This window comes from Rhipicephalus microplus, chromosome 8 (genome assembly GCF_043290135.1).
Source record: "Rhipicephalus microplus isolate Deutch F79 chromosome 8, USDA_Rmic, whole genome shotgun sequence".
Lineage (NCBI taxonomy): Eukaryota > Metazoa > Arthropoda > Arachnida > Ixodida > Ixodidae > Rhipicephalus > Rhipicephalus microplus.
The window spans coordinates 121,349,625-121,373,826 of record NC_134707.1 but is presented as its reverse complement, the minus strand read 5'-3'; the positions used below and the strand labels follow the sequence as shown (position 1 = coordinate 121,373,826).

The 24,202-nt window shown below is 43.9% G+C and overlaps 1 protein-coding gene across 1 annotated transcript in view; it reads right to left on the bottom strand.

The window, feature by feature from the left end:
- LOC119165497 (kelch-like protein 10) overlaps window positions 1–24,202 on the bottom strand; it is a 95,604-nt gene that overhangs the window by 20,010 nt on the left and 51,392 nt on the right. Inside the window, exons 3-4 of the mRNA XM_075870334.1 lie at window positions 21,783–21,932; window positions 7,109–7,311 (exon numbers count right to left, since the gene is read on the bottom strand). Coding sequence (XP_075726449.1) covers window positions 7,109–7,311; window positions 21,783–21,932 — 353 coding nt within the window. The remainder of the gene's footprint in view (window positions 1–7,108; window positions 7,312–21,782; window positions 21,933–24,202) is intronic.

Here is a 24,202-nt window from a genome sequence, read left to right as displayed (position 1 = left end):
TCTATCTATCTATCTATCTATCTATCTATCTATCTATCTATCTATCTATCTATCTATCTATCTATCTATCTATCTATCTATCTATCTATCTATCTATCTATCTATCTATCTAGCCGCTTACGTCTGGGTGCTGTCGTGGTCACCTCCTTAATTTGGCGTGAACCAAATTTAGCAGGGGAGGGTAAGAAGGTTTGACGAATATGACATGCTGGTGAAGACGTGAATAATGTCACAATCCTGTCACGTACATCGTCAAACACTTCCCGCCAGACAATGGCACATACCCACGGGCGGGTATGTGGCGCTGGTATGCGGGTATGTGCCACAGGTGATTTATACTTGTATCTACCCAAGAACGACGAGAACACACATGGGCATATTTGACCTGCGAGTGTTAAGGAATACCTGACATCTGTCGCGTCGACCCGACAAACGCAAAGAATAAACCTCAGTAGGAGGAGGAGAAAAACTTTATCCCAAGAGGGAAAGATGCGGCGGTGGAGTGTCAGAGGAGCCTACCCAACGTAGGTCTCCGCTACCCTCTTGGCCCAATCCAAGATCTGGTCCTGGACCTCGGGAGCCCAGCTGCACATAGCAGCCTCCCACTGCTTCTTACTATTAATTTGTAGAGATCTAAGTGGTGGGTTTCGAATAGACTCCCACATGATAGGGTCTAGGTTAGCTCTTTGTTGACAGAAAATGCACAAAGGGAGGTGTATATCGCATGGTATATAAGATGGCGAAAAGATGGGGTAGAAAACGCATGCGTCTGTAACTGGCGCCATAGTATTCTATGGTAGCACGAAGCTCCATGGTGTAACGGGCGGGGGGTATAGACAAGAGCATGACTATCTCGCACCAGGCGCCTTCGGCGATATACCTTCGCTCCCAGAGACACCATAATTTGTTTGCAACTGCCAAGGCACGCCTCACTTGAATGTAATACAGTGGCTCTGGGAGTTTAAAATGCGAAAACGTGCCTGTTCACGCTTCGTCCGCTTATAAAAAAGTCGTCTGGTTACCATTGCGCTGTCATCTGATGCGACAACAACCAGCGAAAGAGGGAGAGATTGCTGAGCACTGCCTGTGAAGTTCACAACGCATCGCGGGAATCGTGCAGGTGCAGTGTTTTGCGATTGCACAGATTTCTGTCCACAACGAAAAATGCCGAGCTCAACCGCCTTAGGCGAAACATGCTTACAGCCGGACTCGAGTTGTGAAGTTCCGCGTTTGATTTGCAGAGCGTCTTCTCGTCTGGTAGTTGAGAGTGTTGCTTCGCCACGCTTGTAACAGACGGCGCCACGCGCTTTTCAATATGGCAGCAATCACTCAGCTCGCTGTGTTCTGTGTATATAGTGTGCTGTAGGCGATAGTGATTTCTTATATCATGGAAGGTCAAAAGACGACCTCTCGCGCTGAAAAAGGCCGCATAGTCTAAGACGTCATCAGAGGCCTGCGCTCGGCTGGTCATTCCTCGAGCACAGGTATGAGCCACCTCATTGCCACTCAACCCCGCATGCGCGGGTGTCCATATTAGGGCAACGTGTTGCGTGGGAGGATGTTTCTTAAGAATTGAAAGGGCAGTTGATGAGATGCAACCTGCACTGAAGTTACGTTCGGAAGTTTTGGAGACGCTTACAATCATAGTGATATTGGGTATGAATAGACCTAAAGCGATGGCATCCTCCTCTGCCTCCCCCGAAGAGCCGACAGTGATGGATGCCGTTGTGAGCGCCTCTCTGTTATAATCGACAGCAGAGAGGGCATAGTATGAGGAGGATGGGTATTCTGCCGCATCGACATAGAGCACGCCATTGGCTACATGCAATTTTGTGGAAGATCTTTTGCTCTTTGAATTCGACGCTTAGTATGATATGTTGGATGCATGTTTTCAGGAAGGGGCGGTATGAGTTTTTGTTTATGTATGTGATGGGGAATGTTATATTTAGCGTTGGTGAGACAGGTGAAGTTCATTCGGGTAGACGATAAAATGTGGCGACCTGCGCTAGTGGTCACGAGCCATGTGTATAGTGAGCTGTTGAATGGGCTTCATTGATTTTACATCGGATATTTATGACTCCTGTCTGGTGGAGTCATGCGTGAGAGGTATTGTGTGCAATGCCTTGTGCGTATTTGTAAACTATATGGAAGAGGATGTTGACCAATTCCGACTCTGCTAACTTAAGGTGAATGTAAGGGAGAGTATAAGTGATTTCACTAATCACAAACGCTTGTGTTACACGAAGTAGCTCTGACTCGCGGAGCCCTCCATTGTTCCCTGAGATTCTTCCTACTATTCTTAGGGTGGTTTCAACAGTATTGCGCAAAGCTTCGAGTGTGTGCGTATTAAGTCGGTTGTTTTGGATAAATAAACCTAGCACACGAATGCGTGATACTCTAGGAGTGAGGCACCCATTTATGTGAAGTTCGATCATTGGAACGTGTTTTTTCCGACGATGAGTTGGTAGAAGGAGTAACTCTGGTTTACTCGGTGTGCAATAGAAAATCATCATGTTAGTGCTGCTATTATATCTACAGCTGTTTGCAGGGTGTCTTGAATGTGTCCACCTGATTTCACCCATAAGGTGATATCATCGGCATAGATGAAGAAGTTCAAGTCAGGGATACGTTGAAGAGCGTTGGGTATTGGTAGCATAGCCAGGTTAAATATGATTAAAGAGAGCACTGACCCTTGAGGCGTTCCGAAGCTGCCTAGTGTATAGGGTGAGGAATGTTCTGGACCTAACGTTAATGTAGCTGTGCGGTTTGTAAGGAAGCCTCTGATATAAGAGTACATTTTAGGGCCACAAGAAATGCGGTTGATGCCAGCATATATAGCTGAGTGGGCTACGTTATTGAATGCTCCATGTATGTCCAGAACAAGGATCGCCTGAGTATCCTCACTCTGGTTAGGAGTTATGATGTCGTGTTGAAGGCGAAGCATCGCATCTTGCACCAAAAGTGAGGCCCTAAAGCCAATCATTTCTGGAGGCAGTAGTCCAATATCCTCCACGTGTCTCTGGAGGCGTGCAAGCAGAACATGCTCCATAGTCTTTCCGAGACACGATGTTAAGGAAACGAGCCTCAGATTTTCTACGAAGGGGGCGTGGTTCAGTTTAGGCATAAAGTTGATAATTGATTGATATGTGAGGTTTAACGTCCCAAAACCACCATGTCATTATGAGAGACGCCGCAGCGGAGGACTCCGGAAATTTCGACCACCTGGGGTTCTTTATCGCGCCCCCAAATCTGAGCACACGGGCCTAAAACAATTCCGCCTCAGGTATAAATATGACTCTGGCATCTTTCTATGAAGAGGAAGGGTGCCCATGTCATCTATCTATCTATCTATCTATCTATCTATCTATCTATCTATCTATCTATCTATCTATCTATCTATCTATCTATCTATCTATCTATCTATCTATCTATCTATCTATCTATCTATCTATCTATCTATCTATCTATCTATCTATCTATCTATCTATCTATCTATCTATCTATCTATCTATCTATCTATCTATCTATCTATCTATCTATCTATCTATCTATCTATCTATCTATCTATCTATCTATCTATCTATCTATCTATCTATCTATCTATCTATCTATCTATCTATCTATCTATCTATCTATCTATCTATCTATCTATCTATCTATCTATCTATCTATCTATCTATCTATCTTCCTATCTATCTATTTAGCCGCCTACGACTTTTAGCTCTCCTGGCCGTTTCGATAAGGTTATTAATACCAAACTTGGTATGGCATAACATGACTGCATGAAGAACTTACTTGACTAGTCATAACATGAAAAGCATGATATTTATATCATGAATGTCATGACTTACATTTCATGGTCCTGCAGCTCTTATGGTGGTTTCGTTCACATGGCTTATTGCAAAACTGGTATAGTTTCGCATGATTGCATGGCGAACACAAGCGAAAGACCCTAACGTGAAAATCATGACATGCGTGTTATGTAACAACTTGACTACATGCCACGATCACGATGCGCCGGTGGCCGTTTCGCTAGCTACTTAAACGAAATTCGGTATTACGAGATCTGAATGGATGACGAAGTTATGATGGTGGTGCAAACATGATAAAAATGAGATGCGTGTCATGTAACAACATGACTACATGCTATGCTCATGATGCACTCGGGGCCGTCTAGCTACCTTCACATGTAGCAAACTCGGTATTACGCGACGGGAACGGACGACATAGGTGAATGACACATGCAAACATGATAATCAAGACATGCGTGTCATGTTACAACATGACTACATGCCACACTGATGATGCGCTCGTGGCTATTTCGCTAGCTTGACATATGCCACATTTGGTATTACGTGACGCCAAGAGATGACGGATTGTACGATTGCGGCAAACACAATCCTGAGACGCGTGTCATGTAAGGACATGATAACATATCACGCTCATAGCGTTCTCGCGGCGGCCGTTTCACTATCTACACACATACTAAATTTGGTATCACCTGACGTGAACAGATGACGAAGGTAAGCGACACATCCAAACATGATAATCATGACACGAAAGTGATGTACGGCATCCTTTAGCTCCACCTCGTAACAAAGTGACATATCAACATTTCTAATTCGCGCTTCGCATATCATGGATTCCCAGTGTACGTGGAATCTGGCAATTATTTTTCTAGTGCGACTGGCTGATGCGGTTATAGATGGGAATGAAGAAACTTTTTACGGACTGGTCAAAGCGTTTGCTGCTTCAGGAAATTCGTCTTCGTTCATCAAAAGGTATTACCATTACCGCCGCTCGTCGAAGCTGCTGTGAGCACAAAATTGCAACTAATCTTTCTAAATATTTTAGTTTGCAGCACTGGAAGCGCCAAGAAAGGTTTCCACTTTAATCATCAATAAATCTGATCAGCCTTGCTTATGGCGAATTGAAGCGATGTAGGCAGCTTGCAAAGCGGCGACGAATAAAGCAGTGGACTCGAGCTCAGTGGGAAGCTAAAATAAACCATTGGTCTATCAAGGAGTGCTTCACATTTAAAAACTGAATTTTCGTGAGCGGTTTCTAGTCGTTAATATTTTCATTTAAAGATAAAATATTCTCTGTTGTGGAGGCCGCCATCCGCATAATTGTATTTATGTGGAAAGTTGTGAAGGAAGCATAAGAAGCGTCGCGCGTATTAATATTACATGCATCAGCATGACAAACATGTACTTGTCCCAGTGCATCCTGCTCAAACTGACTGTCATCTTTTTACGCTATTGAACAAGTGCTGTGTGTATAAAAATCACATGAAAGTGCAAGCGCGTTGAAGAAGTTGTCTTTCTTTTAATATATACATATATATCGGCTGGCGAGTGTGGCAGGTTAGCATCTCCACTCACGAAAGAGCTGGTACGCCCCTGTTCAAAGTGCATGCATGCAATATATATATATATATATATATATATATATATATATATATACAGTCGAAAAAAGGAAGACGACAAACGTACGAAACGCAGTTTTTACTAACGTTTCGGCAGGTGGGCCTGCCTTCGCCTTTTTACTCCGACGAAGGCAGGCCCACCTGCCGAAACGTTAGTAAAAACTGCGTTTCGTACGTTTGTCGTCTTCCTTTTTTCGACTGCATTTCCTACCGGAACCATTGGATTTATCTCTCGCCTATATATATATATATATATATATATATATATATATATATGTATGAAGAAATGGACATGGGCCGGGCATGTAGCGCGTAGACAGGATAACCGCTGGTCATTAAGGGTAACTAACTGGATTCCCAGAGAAGGCAAGCGGGTTAGGGGGAGACAGAAGTTTAGGTGGGCAGATGAGATTAAGAAGTTTGCGGCCATAAATTGGCAGCTGCAAGCACAGGACCGGGTTAACCGGGTTAACTGGCGGAACATGGGAGATGCCTTTGTCCTGCAGGCTGATGATATATATATATATATATATATATATATATATATATATATATATATATATATATATATATATATATATATAATATATATACATATGTACGCGTACTGCGCGTGGTAAACGACCTTTTGCAGCATGCCAAAAGAAACAAAGATAACACAGCCCGACCGATAAGGTTAGAGTGATGTCCTTCGTATCACTCAATCATCACCCTTAGATGCGAAGCAGTTCACTTAGCTTTAACTGTTGTGAAGCAAGTTCAACTGCTACCCTCGGGTTTTAAATGCGGAGCATTGTATAGTTGCACCTACTCGCAAATACGGCGGCAGTGGCGTCTTCGACACACCCACTACCCTTGCTCGCGTCTCGTGCCAACTGTCGCTCCCCCCGTCCTCTCTCGCCTCGCAAGGCGGATTAAGGCAGCATCTGGTCGTTGCACAACCGTTCACTGGCAACCGTTCGTCATTAAATAAGTAAGAGTAATCTATGATGCATTTACTCGAGCTCCCCCCGAGGGACGCGGTGGGCGGCTTTTTTCTGTTTTTTTTATTCTCGCGTTATGCTTGCACTTCCATTTTATGATATCAGCCGTAAAAGTGAATATGTAAGGGCTGCTGAGCGAACGCGGCTCAGTATGAGAGCTGCCGAACGTCAGACGCGATTTCATATCGCGTGCGCGATGAGCTCGCGCAAATAGCACACGCGTAAACGCGCACTCGAAGGACTCTACGGAGCGTAACACGCATACAAGTGGTTCGCGTGAAAAAAAACCGTGCATCTCTGAATTTATTAGGAGCCAGTTCGATTCAGCAGCTCGAATAAACACCATTTTAATAAAGTGAGAAAAGCAGAACAAACCCGAAACCATCATGACGATGTGAAAGTTTGCTGAACATGCACAGACGGGAGAATGCAACCTTCCCGATGCGTGAATTGCAGGCAGCGAACTTTTGATAATGTCCGCAGCTCAGCTGGAAGCAACCGACAACGCAATGCTCGCCGCGGTATGACTAATGCGAGCGTGAACATCCAACAACTACAGCTACGTCGCTCACACACAAGGAATGAAAACACAGGAGTTTACACATACAACCAAAGCTGGACTTTTACAATGTGAGTAGACGGCGAGCTATCATTACTGCAGTCGATGGCATACGTTGACGCAAGACTGGGTACTCACGAGACACTGCAATGTCCGAGGCGCAGTAGAGGCAGGAACTTGGCGAGGTAGCCCTTCCTCGCAGCCTTGTTTGCAGAGATCCACTTCAGGAGGGCACTGAAGGTGTCCTCCACCTCGCTCGGGGCGTATAGCCGGTCGTCTTTGAGGATGGTACGGACCTCTTCTGCCGTCAGTTCCCCAAACTGTGCGTTGTTCTTCCATACCTGCATCAACGTGCAGACGCGTACCCTTATGAAATTGATTGTTGATTTTTCATTGTCGGACTGTAATCGAATGATCGACTCTACTGATCATGAATGGTTCCGCAATACTCATTGACTTGGTTCAATACTTCGTCGACAATATTTATGTTCAGCATTTTGCCATAAAATGTCATTGACTCATTTTTATTAAAATACCATTGAGGAAGTATTTCGTGAACCACATTTCAGTTGAGCACTTAGCCATAAAAATTTTACTGTATCATTTCTATCAAAATTTGGCGAAATATTTCGTAAACATTATTTCTGTTAAGCGTATTTCAATAATTTCTTATTGTCTAATTTCTATCAAAAAACCATGGACGAAATATTTCGAAAGAAATATTTCATAAAAAATTGAGACGCGCGTTTGCTCATGTTCTCCAGTGCACGCGCGTGAAGGAGGAAAGACGAGATGGAGGAGGAATAAACGTTTATTTTCGAAACAGTGTAGCGGTGTAGGTTCCGCGTTCACCTTAGGTGGGAGGTCTCCTCCTTCCAGGAACCCTCCGGCCTTCGCTGCCTCCTTGGCCCTGGCGACGAGACGTCGTTGTTGGACCAGGTCCTCCAAGACAAGATTGGCCTCCCACATTTCGAGAAGGTGTTCGTTTTCTTTACCAGCGTCACAGGTGTTCGACGGAGGCGATAGATCTGTATTTCAATTGCATGGACACTCGAGGATCAGGTGGACCAACGTGTCAGGTACGGCGCAAATTGGGAAGACATATTCGTGTAATGTTGGGTACAATCGGTGCATTAGTATGCCATGTGTGTACGTGTTGCTCTGCAGTCTTATCAGCATGGTGCTGTCCTCTTTGTTGAGCTTCGAGTGTGGTGGTGGATACTCTCTATGGTGTTGCCAGCCTATGGTGTTGCACTATTGCAGAGTAAGTCTTAGGTACAGACTCAGCCTTCGCGGACACAGTACTGGCGTCTAGAAAGCAGGAAGGGGTAGCCCGGTAGGCGTGATCGTGGGCCGCGGCATGAGCCGCCTCGTTTCCTTCCAGCCCTTCGTGCCCTGGAACCCATGTCACACAGGTGAACGGCATCGGAGTGCTTCGGTGCTTCAATGTCTGAATTGCATGGGTAGACACACGACCTTTGCTGTAGTTTCGCATGGCTGCTTGAGAGTCTGTAAATACCACAGCTGCATCCAAGCCCGTTGTGGTAGCTGGGGCAATTGCCGCCTCTTCTGCAGTTTCTGGGCTTCGGGTGCGTATTGTGGAAGATGCGAGCTCTACACCACGAGTATCAACGACGCTCAAAGCGTAGGCGGCTCTACCAGGATACTTGGCTGCGTCTGTATATCTGGCGTTTGGATCTTGGCTGTGATTTCGTCGTAGAGCATTCACTCGTGCCTGCCTTATTTCCTTGTGATGTATGGGGTGCATATTGCGGGGGATTCGTGCGAAACAGAAAGATTCGCGGACGTTTGGCGGAATCCGTTCTTTTCGGACCGCCTCTGTGTCGCCTATAAAGGTTCCGCTATAGTTCTGCCGTTGTAGCACTGATCTTCTAGTGGGCAACAGCTTTAGTCATTCTAGCTGGCTAGCCCCTTGGGCTTCGGCTAGTTCCTGCCAGGTATTTTGCACACCCATTTTCAGTAGTTTCACAGTGGAAGCCGTGAATGGGAGCCCTAAAGCAATTTTGGTGGCCTTACGAATCATGATGTTCAGCTTCTCTACCTCTGCGTTCTTCAGGGCGAGGTAAGGAGTGCCATAGGTTATTCGACTGCCGAGGAGAGCTTGCACAACGCACAGTGTGTCTTGCTCTTTAAGGCCGCTTCTACGGTTTGTGATTCGCCTGACAAGATGCGTGAATTGAGATAGCGTGCGCTGTAGTCGAGGGAGTGTGGCCGCACCTGACCCATATTTGTGAATGTGGAGCCCCAGTACTCGTAATGTTTCCACTGTCTTGATGGGCTTTCCTTTGAAGGTGACGCTGGGATCATGTTCAATGTAGGCGGCAGGCTGGCCTCTCGTTCTACACTTCAGGATGAGGTGTTCCGACTTTTCGAGAGCACATTCGAGGCCACATTTTTTCAAGTACCTCTCGATGATATGTACTGCTTCTTGTAAGCACATTTCTTGCATTCCGGTATTTGAGGCCCTTGTCCATAACGTAATGTCGTCCACATAAAAGGCATGTCACACGTCTTGTATAGCATCGAGGAGGCTGGGTAACCTGATCAATGCAAAGTTGAAAAGCAATGGCGAAATGACCGAACCCTGTGGTGCACCTCTGTTCGGCAGTCAGAAAGTGTCGCTGCGAAGGTTGTAAATTTCCACTGTGGCCGTGCGATGCTTGAGGAAATTTCTAACGTAGTTGTATAACTAAGGTCCACAGTCCAGATGTTCAAGATTGTAGAGGATTGCGTCGTGGCTGACGTGGTCGAAAGGCCCCTTTATATCAATCGCTACGATTGAAGATTTGCTTCTGGTGCTGAGGTGATCGATGAGGTCTTCCTTGAGCAAAAAGAATATGTCTTGCGTTGATAGGTGTGGCCTCAATCCGAACATTGTGTTCGGAAAATATTTCTTGTCTTCGAGGTACGGCATTATCCTGTTGTGTACCTTGTGCACAAATAGTTTCCCTACACACGAGGTAAGGTAAATGGGGCGCAGGTTCTCGATGCTGAGGGGCTTGTTGGGTTTCGGGATCATAGTAATCTCTGAATGTTTCCAGGTAGCCAGTATCTCACCCCTCTCCCAGCAAGCATTGAGATACTGGAGTAGGGCATCGGTGGCCTGCTGCGGAAGGTTGCGGAGATGCTTGTTCATAATGCGATGCTTCCCTGAGCTGGTGTTTTTAGTGGGTGTAGCTAGTGCTGCACCTAGTTCTGTCAACGTAAATGGTTCATCAAGTTCGGGGTTCAGTTTTCCGTTGTAGGCTTTGTCGTGTGCCGTCGTGGTTATGGGTGCGTCTCCAGACAGCTTCTTCTGGAGCTCTAGAAGGAGGTCCTCCTCTGATCCAGCATAGTTGTGTATCAGCCAGCAAATATTTTGTCGCTGCGTCGTCCTTGTTGGGCTGTTGTCGAGAAGAGCACACAGAATGTCTCACGTTTTCTATGTGCTTAAAGCTCCCTGTAGTGCGTCGCAAAATGCAGACCAGTTCTGTCTTCCTAACCTCTCTGCATGTTCCTGCGCTTGTTCAGTGAGCAGGGCGAAAGACACATTAAGTGCGGCTAGAAGGGTACAACGCCCACGTCTAAACAAAGCGTACAGCCATCCTTACAAGAAAGACTCTCACGGTACAGGAATTAGAACCAGTAAACACACTTCTCGAGCACATTGTGGTGGAAGTAATACCGGAAAGAAAATCGCTAAACAGACTCATTGATGTGAGCGTGTACAGCCCCCAAAAGATCAACTGCCAGAATTTGACCTTCTGGTTCGAGAACTGAAGAAACGCGCTGATGGCCATCAAGTTGTTATAATGGGAAACTTTAATGCCCCTCACATGGCTTGGGGCTACCATAACACAACAAAGAAAGGTGACCTAGTGCACGACACGGCTAAGCAGCACAGATTGTCCTTGTGGAATGATCCACTCCAGACAGCAAGAGTAGGGAATAGTGTCGCCAGAGACACAAACCCCCATCTCACGCTCACGTTAAATGTGCGTTCAGCGGAGTGGAGCTGTCTCCCAGGAACCCTGGGAAGCGACCACCACATCATACAATTAACCGTAGCTCATACTCGCAAGCCCATGAGGATTGGCACGGCCTAAATAACAGTGGGGTTCATTCCGAGGTGTTCTAAATGTTGAGACCACCATCGATGACGTAGACGATTGGGTGAGGAAGGTCTTCGACATTGCGGACCAACACAACAAAAGAATAAAGCTGAATGAGGACCCATTAGCCGTTGACACGCACCTCCTTCATCTCTGGGAAGCAAGAAGATCTCTTCTCAAGAGATGGAAGAGCAGAAGCTAAATAAGGAGGAGGGAGAAGGAAAAAAATAAAACCGAGGCGAGAACCGTGGAAGCTGAGAAGTTTCGTGTTCGCGGTGCGGCCGCTCTATAGTGCATGCGTGACAGTACTGAAACACTCGCCTATATGTTGGTGCTCTTGTTCTACAAAACAAACTGAACTGATTATTTTAGGAAAGCATGGAAAAAAAGAAACGAACGGAAAGCAGCGATACAGAGAAAGATCAAAATTGAAAATCGGTTGGTTGATTTTTGAATAATGGTTGCGTAATGTGATGATGAACATCAAGTACAGATGTCAAAAATCAGGTGCAGAAGTCAGCAGGAGAGCGTATGTCACCGACATTTGCTCACAAATTTGAATATTAGGTACAGTTCTCATATTTCAGCATGGATTTGTAACAGTGAACCACGACCAAGACAACCAGTGTACTGCTGTGGACATAATGTACCAGCTATAAAAATACCCATTTTTTAAAGAGCAACTGAATGCAGTAACAATACAGATTTCTAGGTTCGTTTTGCACCTTTTCTTCACACCATCTGCATGCGGACGTTCGCGAAAGAGATGTGCAGAAGCATTATTTCTTTAGAAGGAGACCTACCTGTCTGCCACTAATTTGTGCACGTCATACTTAAGCTTGGTGCGCTTTTCGGGATTCACTTGAACAGCGGTATGATGCTGAATAAAGGTATGAGTAGCCACTCTCAACAAATAAGATTATTTAAAGACTGAAAATGAGTCAAAACCACTGTATATTGCGAAATAATGCACATAAATCCTAATTGCGGAAATAAGTAAGCGTCGAAATCCTAAAAAGGCGCTGCTGCCTCAGCGTGCAGCTCGCGGAAGTTCGCGCGTACGAAATGCGAACGTTATAGCAGGCACGCTACAATACCCATGGAACGTTAACGTGCGAAAGTGCATTGTCTTCAAACAGCTGAGATTAGGCTGCTGTCACTGACATGCGTGTACCTCGCGACACAAATAAGCGAAATTGCTTGCAGCACACGCACGCGCGAGAAAAATACGTAGGTTTCGACAGCCGAAAACAGCCTCGTCACGCTAGTATCCGCGAATTTTCGTGAGCGAAACACCCGTGGTTCAGGGGGAAGCACTAAAACGACGCACGAATACACGTTAATCGTTCTTGCAGAACGGCGCATCACGAACCAAAGTCGGAGCTGAAAGCGGTGACCGTTGTTGCCTCTAGTTCACGAAGCCTTACAAACTATTCGCTAATCAAATGCATGCGCAAATAAACAAAGAAAGTTGAAGTTCCGCCGACGGTTTACAAAAAGCCACTTGGTGTATATATATATATATATATATATATATATATATATATATATATATATATATATATATATATATATATATATATATATATATCCCCACAAAAAGTCTCGCCTTCACGCGGTGGCGCTGAGCACCGCCACGGTGGTCTAGTGGCTAAGGTACTCGGCTGCATTTCCGATGGAGGCGGAAATGTTGTAGGCCCATGTACTCAGATTTGGGTGCACGTTAAAGAACCCCAGGTGGTCAAAATTTCCGGAGCCCTCCACTACGGCGTCTCTCATAATCATATGCTGGTTTTGGGACGTTAAACCCCACAAATCAATCAATCAGCGGTGGCGCTGAGATGCACTGGGTAACACATCTGCTGCCCGTGCAGGAGGTCCGGAGTTCAATTCCAGTGCTACGGTGGTGTGCAGATGTAGGTGTTTGTGATACCAATTGTTTTATAATTTTATAGGGCCATAATATCTACTGCATCATTGGCAAGAAACTGCTTTCGAGTGCGCAACATAATGATTTCTTCTCCGCAATGAAGAACCATTGATTGCTTTCAATTGAAAGTGGTGGGCCAATTTTCAATGCTTGTCAACAATTGCCTTTGTGATATTTCATTTGATCCACAACGTATTTTCTATTGCCATTTCATTTTCTCTCAATGATAAATCTATATCGAGTTCATTGATGGCTTTCAATCGAAAGTAATGGCGGATTTTCAATACTGGTCAACAATTTCCTCAACGGTTATTTTAATTGAACCGTCATGTATTTTCGATCCCATCTGTTTTCATAGCTGAGTAAGTTCTCTTTGTTTTATCAATAAGAATTTTTGTAAGGGTAAGACTTGGCTCTGTACATACGGCGAGAGGTTGGTGGTTTTCCTGTATTTCATTCTTGGTCGTAAGAGAATCTTTTTGCTGAGTGAGCTTTCCTTAATTGAAAATGGCTGAATGGTCCTCCCCTCCTCCTTCGCACCCTAAGTTGGGCGAGTCGGCGTTCACGATAAGGGGCGCGCGAAACACAGAGAGAAAGAAGCAGTGCATCATTGCCCTGTGTATTCCTGTTTCGTATGTCCCTATCTTGAACCAACAGCTGCTTGTGAACTGAAATGTGTGCTTCATATCATGGATGCAGCTTTGTTGCGAAACGATGTGTGCTTACCTGAACAGTATGCTTGGCTTTTATTTTACCTCTATGAGTTATAGCAATAGTACTTTAATTCTTTGAAATTTTGATCGCTATCCTTCGAAATATAAGCTTAAAATAGTAACCTGAGTATAGACGCTTTCGGTGTTTCTAAACAAACTGGCTTGCACCGAGCGACCTTCCAAAAAAGACTTCTGGTGCGGCATCTCTGGTAACCGCCTTCAAAGTGCCCCGGTAGTGTTTGCCTGGGACGTTTGAGCTGGTTGCTTTATTATTTCTGGCACCTTCCTTGAGATGTGTTTAAAGTGATGTCTAGCGACTGTATTAAGGGCTCGACGATATCGCACGGAAGAGGTACAAGCAGAGGCAAAAACTGCACGAAAAACGTTGCTTGATATACAGTGTAGGCAGTTTTTTGACTGCAGCTAAAAAGCTGCCTCCTGTCAAAGCCACCAAATTACTTGTTTTTGTGTAATCTCAGAACCTTACAATAAAACGCTAGTTTCTGCGTCTTTGTAACTCCGGGTACATTTTATAGAGAACGGCGCCGATCTAAATCACTCACGATTAGAAATGTTCGGTGTGATTGATAAATTATAAAGTTGTCACACTATATCCGACGTCGTCAACCGCGGCTGAGTCGCGCAATCTGCCACTGACGAGTAAACTATTCATGAGTTTTATGTTAAACTCACCCTCTGCAATCCAGGATCCAACCGAAATATCGCTAAGCTAGCATACGACAATGTTCACTGGTAGCAACAAGACATACGATGAGTGATGGGCTCATTAATATGTGAACCCAATCGCAGGCGTCGCTTTCGAAAAACTGAATTCAACTACAGTAACGTGACCACCCTGGTGGACACTGTGCTGTGAATCGTGTGGAGCGCGGCTTCTTGTGTGACCTGTTGCTTTGGACAGCAGTGAAGTGACTCAACCTACACGAGGAGCACCTTCACGATGCATTATCGGTGCGATCGCTTTCATGCTTTACTATCCGCTTTTGGTGTCAGCGCTCTTATTTGCCATCGAAGAAAGACGACGGCGTTCTTGATGTGCTCTTAGCAATTGGGGACTTTTAACTAACGTTTGATACCATAAGACTATGAGCTTAGCTTTCCTTGCCTTTAGTAAAGATAGAAGAACGAATATGCACGCTTTTTGCGGAAATCCAAGTTTTGCGTGCTCGCTGCGCAGGCGCTCTTTCTATCTCAGTCTGTCGGAAAACGAAACGTTTAGCCGTGTATACGTAGTGCTAGATTTGGCAAGCACACTGGTAATTAAGCTGATTGAACAGCTAATTATGTATGCTGTCGTTGTAAGTTTGTTCGCAATCGACCTCAGTGAACTTGTCTCTGAAATTCTTATTATTTTGTTGAAAGCCTTGTGTGTACTGTATATTTGGGATCCTGAATACCGCACGATGTGCACACTGGCAAATGATGTTAAAGAAACAGGCTGTACACTAGACTTTCAATTGCAGATTCAAAATTTGTCAAATCTTGATCAATTAAAGCAGCCAAAGTGCTCGTTACACATTTCAGTTGACTTACTGGATTTCGGAAATAAACTATTTCAGGAGGCAACTGCGATCCTTGTGGTCTGAACAGTGTATATCAAGATTCACGTCCTTGAGAACTACAACCTGCAGGCCTCGGTATATATATTTGTAAAATATACAATATTGTTTTCGGTTCCATCAAGAAAACTCTTAAGAGTCGCGTTTGGAAAAAGATAAATTATGCCCGCATAGAGTTTCCCGAAATTAAACCGAGAGAACTCTGGCACTGCGATCATTCAGCCACCATGAAAGTGATAGGTAGTACATGGTTTCACCTCGTCTACGCGCACGCGGGCTTCAAACCCACTTGTTGCTTTGTCCTCAGTTGTGTTTTGATTTTGTTGAGAAAAAAAGAACGGGCTCTTAATAACTACGTCAGCCAATTTGAGTTGGTGAGCCTAAAAAGGTAGATGTGTTGCCCCGCCGCGGTGCTCTAGTGGCTAAGGTACTCGGCTGCTGACCCGCAGGTCGTGGGATTGAATCCAGGCTGCGGAGGCTGCATTTCCAATGTAGGCGGAAATGTTGTAGGCTCGTGTGCTCAGATTTGGTTTCACGTTAAAGAACCCCAGGTGGTCTAAACTTCCACTACGGTGTCTCTGATAATCATATGGGGGTTTTGGGACGTTAAACCCCAAATGTCAATCAATCAATCAATCAATCAATCAATCAATCAATCAATCATTCAATCAATCAATCAATCAATCAATCAATCAATCAAAAATGTCAATGTGGAGGAGCGTAATTGTTTAACCTTTGCTGAACTTCGTCTTGCGACAAAGCGGATTCACGTAACATGGAGCCAAGAGGAGAAGAAGGAATGAAGATTAAAATGATCAAGGAACTGCCTATCAATTCTATACTTTATGGCTGAAGCGCTCTGTGTTTCAGCTTCTATATGCACTAGTGCTGGTGCTCCATCTATAGTATATCTATGCGGTACTCAATGACGGGCACAATATACACCGTTTATATTTTTACAAATAGCACTTCACTGTCAGGAGACGAAACTGTAATCCAAGGCAGCTGCCCCCCCCCCTCTCCATGAATTAAGGAGGTGGCAGCTGCTTGCTGAAGCTATTGTCAGTGCAGCCATGGTTACTGACTCTAGCTTTCTGCTCATTTGCATGTATTTCCTCAAAAAGAAACAAAATAGCAAATAATAATTGTCAGGGTCGCTCTCCTGACACACTACGATATATGTCAAGGCATTCCATCAAGACTTTTCAACACTCAATTTTCAATTCAATTTCTTTATTTATTTACCAGACCAAACTGGAAGGTCGCCAAGGCTAAAAGCCGTGAGAAACGGCTTGACAAAGGCCCTGGTGACCTGAATATACACATGGCAGTAGTGCGGAAATGATTACAAGTACATAACATGCAAGTACAATAAAAAAAAAATATGAACAATACACAATTCAAAAATGATTTTTTAACTGATTATTTTACAATACCTGTTATAAAATGTGTAAAAAAGGGTTTTCAATAAGCAAAATACACCATGCACAGACAAATCGTATACATTGACACTTATCAACCTAAAAAGAAACATATATACATTTATGTGAAAACACATACATTCATATCGCTAATACAACGCAAGATAACGAGATATAACATGATACAATTTATTTACACTGGACTGGACTAGGAATGTTCCTATGGAGCCAGAGAGCAGAAATGTGAGTGTAGTTGTTTTTTGTTGCAGGAGATTGTACTTTCGTGCGTGTTAAGTGTTGTGGGAACGTTGTAGGCCAAGGCTTGGTGTCTATATGTAGTGCGGAAACGCGGTACGAACCAAATATCTGTATTTCTTGTAGGAAACGTAATGACACGACGCTGTAGGCATGACAGTAATCTAATGAAGTTGGAGAACTCCTTATTCGAGAAATAAAGTGTGTGCAATAAGCGAAATGTGTAAAGGTTGTCAGCTCGTATTATATTAAATTCTTGGAAAGCTCCACGCGTCGTTCCGAACGGTTCAATATTTCCAATCTGGCGGACTATTTTTTTTTGCAAAGTAATGACTTTATTGATGTTTGCTTTGCTTGTCGTGGCCCATACAAGGCTGCAATACATTAGATGTGAATTAAATAGCGCATAATATATCTGAAGTTTCACTTTGAGCGGCAAAATGTTCCGGCAACGAGACATCACTCCTGTTACCGAAGAAAGCTTTTTACAAACAAAATTTACATGTGTATCCCAGCCTAGATTGGAAGAAAAATAAACTCCGAGTATTTTGTAGCTATCAACAATATCAATCGGCACTGATTCAAGAACTAAAGGTTGATGGGTAGCGAGTACTTTATTTTTGGCACGAAAAACAATGGCTTTGGTTTTATTTGGATTAATTTTAAGCTGGTTCATTCTGGACCATGACGAAATTCTTGAAAGTATATCATTTGCTTTGCTTACAATGTCATCTAAGTTAACGCCATCAAGGATTATTGTTGAATCGTCCGCATATATGACGTATTTAACTGTTGTGTCCAGTTGAACAATGTCATTAATGTAAACATTGAACATCAGCGGACCAAGTATACTGCCTTGCGGCACACCACGAGTGAGGGGCAAGAATGACGAGCTATTTTCATTAATGTAAACACTTTGGCACCTATTGCTAAGATATGATCGAATTAAAGATTTGGCAACACCCCGAATGCCATTTGATTCTAATTTGTCTAACAATATATTATGATGAAGCGAGTCAAATGCCTTACTGAAATCTAGAAATATGCTGAGTGTGAATTTATTTTGTTCAAAGTTATGAAGTATAGCTTCCTTTAATGTCAACAATGCAGTTTCAGTGGACTTGCCGCTTATAAAGCCAAACTGCGCATCTGTTAACACATTGTGTTTATTAAAAAAATTCGTTATGCGGACATGAATAATTTTTTCTAAACATTTAGAGAAGACAGGAAGGACCGATATAGGCCTGTAGTTACTTTCACTGCTGCGGTCACCACCCTTAAAAATGACTGATACACGAGCTTTCTTCATGGCTTCTGGAAAAACACCATGTTCAAGAACTAAGTTATATATATAGGTTAGTACACTACTAAGTAAATATAAAACGTGTTTTATTGGTGTGATCTGCAGGTCATCGGCATCAAGAGATTTAGTACTATTTAGATGCTTGAAGATTTCGCATACTTCACTTTCGTTTGTTGGGTCAAGAAAGATACTTTGGCTCACGTTACTGCATCCGGCGACAAAATCCGCGTTATCATTGCACAACGCTACTGCATTTATGAAGTAGTTATTAAAATGATCTGCGAGTGCTGCACCTCTAAAATCTTTACCCCCGAAGGTTATAGACTCAGGCAAAGCATTTTTATTATCACGACCGAGTATGGTATTAATTAGCTTCCACGTAGCACTTGAACGTTGCCGATTGGCATGTACAAAGATACGCTGATAGTAGGCTTTCTTGGCACGTTGAAGTTCAGCGTTTAATCTATTGCGAAGCTTTTTAAATTCTTTCAAAGTTTCAGCAGAGCGCGTACGTAGAAAAGTGTGATAGCAGATGTTTTTACGCTTTATCATACTCAAATGCTCGCGAGTGACCCAGGGTTTCCTAGCCTTTCTTGCAGATTTTAATGTTTTGAATGGAAAATGTTTTGCGTAAATGCGTCGAAAAGTTTGGATGAATGCATCATATGCGTTATCGGCATTTTTCTCCTTAAATACAGATGACCAGTTTTGTTTGGATATATCGAGCGTAAAAGCTTCAAGACTTCGAGATGTGATATGCTGTATGGTAGGCAGCACCCGCCGCGTCCCTTTATCAAGAGGTTTGCAAAAATAGCTCATAAACACGGGACAGTGGTCACTAATATCAGATGTTATTGTGCCTGCGCTATAAATTACTGTGTCAATATTGGTAATGACAAGATCCAGTGCTGATGAAGTGGAGCATGTAATTCGTGTTGGCGTATTAATTAGATTTTTAAAACCACTCGAGAGCAAAAGGTTATTTAGCTCGCGGGTGACACAGTTTTCCTCCAGTAGGTTAATATTAAAATCTCCTGCAGAAATAAGGAGGAAATTATTACAACAAGCATACTCCAAGAAGTTCTCGTAAAATTGCATGAAACTTGCCATGCTTCCATTTGGCGGTCGGTAGATTACCGAGATAAGCTCATCTTTAAACTGGACTGTAAGTATTTCATATTCATCTGTTATCTTACTGAATTCAGGGACGATGTGGCAACTCTTTTTTGTCGTAACAAGCAAAGCAACCCCTCCCCCTCGCTTATGCGTCCGATTAAGATAGAATGTATTGTAGCCATCCAGAGTAAAAGTTGGTTCATCATTTGTACCCCAAGTTTCAGTCATCATAATGAGGTCAAATTTTAATTGGAATTGCTCTAAAAAGAGTGCAACGTCGTCCCTTTTATGGTTAAGTGACCTCGTGTTAATATGCAGAACTGAGTTGCCTGTTTGATTGTGTAAGCAGATATCGCGAGGAAAAGCAAGCTCTAGGTAATCCATAGCGAATAAATGCTATTTCAAAGTTTCAAGCAAGCACATCAACTGACATTATGCAGACACAGAACTATTTTGCCCTCCAAAAATCCTGTCGATATCACGCTCGCTGGGTATGTGTACAGCAGGTGTTTCGTCAGTCTGTTTAGCGTATATCTTCCCGTTGTAAGACCATACAGATTTCCATTTCATTTCGTACTTCTTTTTTACAGCGGTCGCGAGCAGTTTTTTCAACGTCGGGCAGAGATGTTCATTCACATACACAGGCGGTGAAAAGGAAGTTGAGTTGCCAATGCCCAAATCAGCATTTGTAAGGCGCGCTTTTTTTGCCTTCTTTAGCACCCTGTCCCGTTTGACGCGGGACTTAAATTGAACAACGATGTTGCTCTTGTTTTCCGTTCTACTCGGCACACGGTGACACGCCTCTATGTCATCCTTGCTAAGCGGCTCTCCGATAATCGTGCCTAGCGTACAAAGTAAGTCACTGACCGATTCAGTCTCCCTTTTCACAACGCCTTGTATTTCTATATTGACATTCCTAGAGTACTGTTCACAGCCGGTCAATCGATGCTCCAATTCAAATACAGAGGTTTTCAAGGACGCGTTTTCTAGGCGTAGAGAAGCATTATCACTTTTAAGGCGAGCACTTTCAGCGACAGCTTCTTCTAATTTTTTCTTCAACTCCTCAATACTGTCGTGAGCGTAGTCAATGCTTTTAGTCATGTTCCTTTGTTCTGTTTTCATGTCTCGAATTTCATTCCTGAAATCCCTTACCACAGAGTCACGGAACATCTTAAGTTCCTGCTGCACCTCCTCCTTTAACTTCAAACATTCAGTCTTCATTTCCTCCTTCAATTTAGCCATAACAAATCTTAATGATTTACGAAAGAAAGCAAGAAAGCACCACAGATAATTCAAAACAATTTGGCAGTGACGACGGAACACACAAAAAAGCTATAAGCAGCTCAGTATACTTGGTCACTGACCTGTACAGAAAGCAGATTGCTTATTACGACGTTCACAGTTCCGTTGTCACTGCCAAGTGATGCAGCCGGCGACCTGAGCGCTCTTCTTGTAGGGTGAATTTGATGACGTGGACGAAGCTGCACCGCGCAGGACACGGCAGCACGCAGGCGCACAAATGAAGCACGCAGCAGCGTAACTATGCAGCCAGGGACCACGGTACTTTTCCTTCCAGGGTTGGGTATCACCGGTGAAAAACGTGCGTCAGCCTGTACAGAAAGCAGATTGCTTATTACGACGTTCACAGTTCCGTTGTCACTGCCAAGTGATGCAGCCGGCGACCTGAGCGCTCTTCTTGTAGGGTGAATTTGATGACGTGGACGAAGCTGCACCGCGCAGGACACGGCAGCACGCAGGCGCACAAATGAAGCACGCAGCAGCGTAACTATGCAGCCAGGGACCACGGTACTTTTCCTTCCAGGGTTGGGTATCACCGGTGAAAAACGTGCGTCAGCCTGTACAGAAAGCAGATTGCTTATTACGACGTTCACAGTTCCGTTGTCACTGCCAAGTGACTCAGTGGGCTAAACCAACTAGCTTCTGTACGTTTCGTGTGCCTGCTAACCTATTATGTATTGTGAACCTAAAAACAGTTTTTTGAAAGAAAACAATTACTCTCAGAGTCTGTTAATCGTCCTGGTCGGTTCCAGTGGCTTTCACGCTTATACGCTGATTACTGAATTTGTCTTCTTGAGCTATAATTTGTCTTCTTGAGCTAGAATTTGTCTTATTGAGGCGGTCGGCTACTGGTCGCTGGTTCTATCGCGGGCGCGGTGGTCGGATTTTCATGCAGGAGAAATGGTAGAAGCACGTGTACTGTGATATGTAAGCACAAGTTAAACAACACTACATTATAGAAATTTAGGGAGCCTTCAAGTAGGAGCATCTTATAATCGTATCTTGGTTTCAGGATGGTAAATGTGAGATATTATTCTTAAAAACGAAAACAGCCTAAAGTGATTTCATTCAATGCCCACGCACCTTATCGAAGTTCTGGAGGATGTAGCGAAAAGCTTCTGCTGCGAGGTACTGGTAGCCGAGGCTGGAGGCTTGGTGGTAAGTGTCTATGCAAGTTTTTGGTTCGAGGTGGCGTTTCAGGACGTCCAAGCAATAGCTGCGTAGCTGACGCAACTGCATCAAGAATATCATGTTCAATTAATACTGCGATCTGCACTGCGATGAAATGTAGAAGGTTGTATACTTTTAAAAACCTAGTTGCGATGAAGGAATTTGGATGCGCACCATACACCGAAAGCCAGCGAAATAGTTTTCACAGTTAAAATTTCGTGGACTTGAGCCTGTAAATCTGAACACTTGAGCATTTTCATCGGACCTACTTTTAGAACGACGGGGCCGCAGTAAAATGATATTAGACCACTCGCGTCATGACAGCGCGACAAAACCTGGGCTCAGCCACCACGGCGGAAGAGTTGGTTTTATGAATGACATGTTTACGACTGAAATATATTTTGATTCTGAGTACGACAAAAGTCATTCATACCACGATAGGATGTGCAAATGAAGCTCACAAGGCAGCGGGGGCTAGTTGGTATGTCTTCCGAATTTTGATGCGCTGAAGGGCAAGGAAAAAACCAGAGACGATACAGATTGATGTTCCATTCGTCATTACTCTCTGTCGTGTCTGGTTTTTTCTTACCCTGCAGCGCTTCACAAGCATCAAAGGAAGCTCCTTTACCATAATTAAACCCAAAGCGGAGGTAAACCGGTATGCGATTTGAAGCTTCTTTAGCGCGCAATCAAGCCCGCTTCCTTCCACGCAGCACTGCAGAGTCCTATGCTTGCTATAGGTCAGCAATGTGAGTAGCTTGTCTTTACGAGGTTGTCCTTATGTTTCAGTGAGGATCAATCGCGCTTCAGTCTGACACTGTAAACAAAAGCAAATTATGAGTGTGCTTGAAGCAGAAGGCGAACATTTAAATGTCCCATACTTACATCGACCTCAAAATGGGAGAGTTGAGCGGACCCGTCTTTGACACCCAGTAGGAAGAAAACACGTGAACCTGTCAGTGATGACAGCTATGGTTAGTTAGTCCAAGCATTTCAGCCACACATACGTCCAACGCTGAAGAAGTTTGCGATGATCCTCAACATGAAGAAGGCATTACAATAGCGCAGCAACAAGTGTGTTTGGCCCCGCCGCAGTGGTCTAGCGGCTTAACTCCTCGGCTGCTGACCCGCAGATCACGGGATTAAATCCCTGCGGTGGCGATTGCCTTTTCGATGAAGGTGAAAATGCTGTAGGCCCATGTGCTCAGATTTCGTGCATGTTAAAGAACCCCAGGTGGTCGAAATTTCCGGAGCTCTCCACTACGGCATATCTCATCATCATATGATGGTTTAGTTATGTTATCAGTCACATATCAATCAATCAAATCATCAATAAATGAATATGTCCGTTGCCCGTAGAACGTATAGGAGAATGAACACGCTTGCGGGAATGGGGTACATCTAAAAAAGCTTTTTTCAATTCTCGTAATCGTGGAACGTTACGTTTCAAGGCGAATACAGAGCTCCGTCGCGCGTGCTTACATTTGCCACCTAGCGGACGCACGCCTGGTTCTCTCTTAAAAAAAAAAAAAACACCAGCTGCGTGAAATGCTCTGCTTAGCCCTAGTGAAAGCTGGCCTTTTCAGAGTCTTATCTTTCAAAAAATAATTGGGAAACTGCTACAAGGCCACTTTCAGGGTATCCACTATACGATATAAATATTTTGGTGTAGTAGAAATGCGTTCACTTGTTTCTAATGCTGAAGCTGATGACGATGAATTATTTCTTTGTAATAGGTTGGAGCATTAAACTATTTACCTTTAACGCCATTAGCATTCTGTGACGGTTGGTTGTTGCTTTGCTATTCTAAAATACTACAGTACAAAAATTAACGCGATTTATTCTCGGACATGAAGCTTGCCTAGGATGAGTTTGCAGTGGAGTTTCAAGCCCCAGGGTTGCTCAGTGGTGGAATAATGGGATGGCAGGTTGGGAGCGTGGATTTCAAACCCATTCTGTCATCTTCCTTTATTTGTTTAGCCTTTTCTTAGTTCGCGTGATGGTGCCCGGTTAGGGACATTGGTGGCGCTGGTGGCGGCGAAAAATTGTGGCCCAGAATGACCCATGTTGTGACCTCACTTTTCACTATAAAAAAAAACGAAAAGAAACACATGGTTAATCCCTCCGTCTTAAGAATGGGTTGAGACAAACATAAACGTGTCCTTACAGGAGTAGCTCACCGTTATAGGAGGGCTACCTTGCGAAATATCTCTTGGTGTTTGACACCTTTAACGCCGTTTAAGATGAATGTTGATGACTAACGTCCACAATAAGTGAATAAACAAGCCATTGGGACGATAGATGCTTGTGGTAGCTGTAGTAAACGGCGAGAG